Source organism: Ceratotherium simum, chromosome 22, assembly GCF_057802395.1.
Source record: "Ceratotherium simum simum isolate JZ-2026a chromosome 22, ASM5780239v1, whole genome shotgun sequence".
Taxonomy (NCBI): Eukaryota; Metazoa; Chordata; class Mammalia; order Perissodactyla; family Rhinocerotidae; genus Ceratotherium; species Ceratotherium simum.
Window position 1 is genome coordinate 11241389 of NC_141921.1, and position 3762 is coordinate 11245150.

The following is a 3762-nucleotide window of genomic DNA, read 5'->3' on the forward strand; positions in this document are numbered from 1 at the left end:
AGGAGGGGCTGTAACACCATTTGGGAGCAAAGGAAAGTTTGTGATCTTTGCAGAGACCTACTCCTAAGAGAACTGAAGGCTAGATCTTCTGCTACCTGCTGGGCCCCAGGGAGGGCAATTTTCTCATCCGACAAAAGGAGAAATAGTCTCCACCTCCAACTCTTTCACCTCTTTCGCCTCTTTTGCAGGTCACTGTGAGGACTGCAAGTGAGAATGGGTCCAAATACTGTTAACCCAATCATTATTCAGTAAGTCAGACACAATACCAGACTGGAGGGATTCAGTCAGTCAGTCAACAAACATTAAGTGAAGGGCTGCTACGCATCAGGCAAATTAGATCTGACTTTTGCTCAAAGGGATTAACAGCTGAGGGAGGGGGTCTATCCAGGGCATTTCATACCAGACTGTGCATACCTACTGCCCAACCTCCAAAGAGGTCCTTCCCTGCCTTCTCAGATTTCCAGCACCTTTCTCGTCTGGGAGCTGCTCGCTCTCCACCTTCACTCTCCATCACCGCCCCAGAGCTTTAAACTCTTGTATCTAAGCGAGGTGCATCAGGCATGTCCAACATGCAAATCACATTCACCCTGGGCTTAAGACACTGATCCCCTCCCCCACCCTTCCCCACACCTAATCCAGGCCCTAATAGACCAGGAGCCCTGCGGCGAGGGAGCTTGGAAAAGCCTGATGCTTGGCATCTGGGTCAGCACCAGAGAGCAGGACAGGGTCAAAGGGCAACTCCATCCCCCATACGGCAACTTCTGAGTCTCTGCTCAGTGCTGCCCTGTCCTTGGTGCTGGGGACAGTCATAAATCCACTCAGGTCCCTGCTGCCCCAGCTCCCAATCCAGCAGAGGAGGTAAGACAGGGGGCATAGCTGATGGTGCAGAGTCCAGCCCCACAAGTGTGGAGGGGGATGTGTGATTCTGCGGCCTGGTACCACTTCTTAAGTAGGGAGCTTTAGCCTTTAAATTGAGCTCCCAGCCTTGGCCCAGTGCCTTTCCTCCAGAATACTGTGCATACTAATCACCTGGGAATTTTTTGTTAAAATGCAGAGTCTGATGATTCAGTGGGTCTGAGGTGGAGCCTGAGAGTCTGCCTTTGTAGCAAGCTCCTAGGTGATGTTGAAGGTCCGTGGACCACACTTTGAGTGCAGGGCTCTAGGGCACTTATCTCATTTCTCTGAGGACTGGTGATGTCTCTTCCTCACAGATCCATAAGCTCCATGAGGCTGGGATCTTGCCCATTTGTTTAGTGATGAGTTCCCAGTGCCTGGCACAGTGCTTGGCACATTCAATAAGTACTTGCTGGAGGAGTGTCCAATGCTCCCCTACCCATGGGAGCTGGGAATAATCCCACACAGCAGACACACCCACCACCCGAATACACTCCTGTGCACACCCCATCTCATCTCTACCAGCCTCTGGGATGCAGCAGGTGGTGGCATTTCACGAGGCCTACTTTGTGCACAGCTATGGCTTAATCACATCCTAATCCCTCTTCATGAACCTTTGCCTGAGAACTCACAGGGGGCTCACCCCATGTAGCAACCCAAGATCCTGAACAAAGCTCACCACTTGCTCCCCAGACGACTCTCCCAAGTCACCAGCCAGCACACGGAGCCCAGAGGAAGCTTTCTTCTTTCTTTTTAATTAAACCAGCTTTAATTAAAAGAATAATAACCTAATAAGGTCTAAGTTTAGGACTATTTTCCAGATGGTGGGGCAGCCTACTCACTCCCCTTTCAGGCAGGAGCCCCTGGTGCTGCTTGTCTCAGAAATCTCGAATAACTGTCCTCGGGGCCTGGAATAGCGCAGCCAGGCGTGTCTGTGTGGAAGGAGAGCGCTCTCCTGGTAAGAAATTGAAGACAGGCAGATAAGTGGGGGCGGGGAACAAACTTGTGGGGAAATGAAGGGAAGACAGCAAGGGAGTCATGAACCCAGGAGTCTGACCTCTAGTGTTGTAAAAACAGGAGGGAAGGTGAAGGAATAAGGAGCCGGTCGAAGAGGCAGCTTGAGATGGAAGGTTTGGAATTTACCAGAAACTGGGGTGGAGGCTCACTGGTTATGGGACATGGGACGCATAACAGCGCTGGGGGAGTGCACAGATGGGGGCTCACAGTGCGGGGAGAAGAAACGAGGGACTCACAAATCGGGGCGGGGGTGAGGGGTTCGGTCCGATGTTGGGGTGGTGGGAGTCTCCCCAGGGAGATGTCACAGGTGTGCTCAGTCCAAGAGGCAGCGATGGGGAGCTCAAGAGTGCTCCGAGTCCGGGGGGCAGCCAGAGGGGGCGCTCAAGGGCTGCGCCCAGTCCTCGGGGAGAGACGGGGCCCCCGCAGGCCGTTGCCGCCGCGGGGCCGGGGCTCACAGGTAGCGCTCGAGCCCCGGCGCGTAGCCCGGCGGCCTCAGGTAGGCCTCCCCGGGGCCGAGCGGGCCGAGCGCGGCCGCGGGCCCGGCCAAGGCCAGGAGCGGCTCGGCGGGCAGCGGGCCGGGGCCGGGGCGCGCGGGGGTCAGCCCCAGGCGGTCGGGGCCGGGCGCGTAGAGCGGCGGGGCGGCGGCGGCCGGGCAGGGCGGGAAGGCGGCGTCGGGCGCGGCGCAGCAGGGCGGCTCGGGGGCGCCCAGGCCGGCCAGGTCGGGCGGCAGGCTGCCCAGGCTGTCGGCGCTGAAGAGGCGCGCGGGCGCGGGCGCGTAAGGCGCGTAGGGGAAGGGCGGCGGGCCGGCGGCGGGCGCGGGCAGCTCGGCGCGCTTGAAGCGCTTGCGGCGCCGCAGGAAGCTGCCGTTGTCGAACATGTCGGCGGCCGCGGGGTCGAGCGTCCAGTAGTTGCCCTTGCCCGGGTTGCCCGGCTCGCGGGGCACCTTCACGAAGCAGTCGTTGAGCGTGAGGTTGTGGCGGATGCTGTTCTGCCACTTGCGCGGGCTGTCGCGGTAGAAGGCGAAGCGCTCGGTGATGAAGCGGTAGATGGCGGCCAGCGTGAGGCGGCGGCCCGGGGCGTGCGCCAGCGCCATGGCGATGAGCGCGATGTACGAGTAGGGCGGCTTCCCGCGCTGCAGCGGCCGCCGCCGCCGCCGCCCCGGGCCCGGCGGGGGCGCGGGCTCCGGCTCCCCGCGGCCTACGGCCGCCTGCTCGGGCTCCGGCCCCGGCTCGGCTCCGGCGGGCGGCGATGGCGGCGGCCCCGACGGCGCGACCGAGGGCAGGGCCGGGAAGCCCGAGAACGCGGCGCGCGGCTCCATGTCGCTGCGCCCGGTCATGGGGAGGCGGCGGCGGCCCCGGCCCGCGCTGCTCCGAGGGAGCAGGGGCCGCTGACCGGCCTTATATGGACATGGCTCCCCTCCCCCGTCCCCCAGCCGGGGGAGAGGGCTCGGACCTTCCCCGCCGGCCAGCGGCTCCCGCCTAATTTGCTTTCCAATCCCCTTAGTATGCTCACAGCACCACCCCCCCTTAGTCTCATCGCTTTAGGTTAGTCTTTCCCAGACCCAGCCTCACCCCTTCCCCACCTCCATTGAGTCAGGCCCCGGCCCTGGCCCCATCCCACCAGGTTCCATCGGCTCCCTTCCCCTTCACCCCTCCCTCAACCCCCTCCTCTTTGGGTCAATGCCAATCACAAATCCACCCATTCAGCGCACTCTCCGGGCCCCCTCCCCACTACGCTTTTCCCAGCTGAGTGCATCTCCTCCAGCCTCCTCTCCTAGCCTCCTCCCGGTCCTTCCAACCCCAGCTGGGCAGAGGTGAGGGTTGTCTAGGGCCGCCCTGCCAGCCCTCAGCC

The 3762-nt window shown here is 61.4% G+C and overlaps 1 protein-coding gene across 1 annotated transcript; it reads right to left on the bottom strand.

Moving 5' to 3' along the window:
• Positions 1-1697: 1697 nt before the first annotated feature.
• On the bottom strand, positions 1698-3333 carry FOXE3 (forkhead box E3). The gene has a single exon (XM_087445786.1). It carries the CDS (start codon positions 3245-3247, stop codon positions 2363-2365), a length of 885 nt encoding a protein of 294 aa, XP_087301912.1. The 5' UTR covers positions 3248-3333; the 3' UTR covers positions 1698-2362.
• Positions 3334-3762: the final 429 nt, after the last annotated feature.

Bases quoted from the DNA above. Each gene is read 5' to 3' on its own strand.
- FOXE3 (XM_087445786.1), bottom strand. From the start codon at position 3,247: ATGACCGGGCGCAGCGACATGGAGCCGCGCGCCGCGTTCTCGGGCTTC.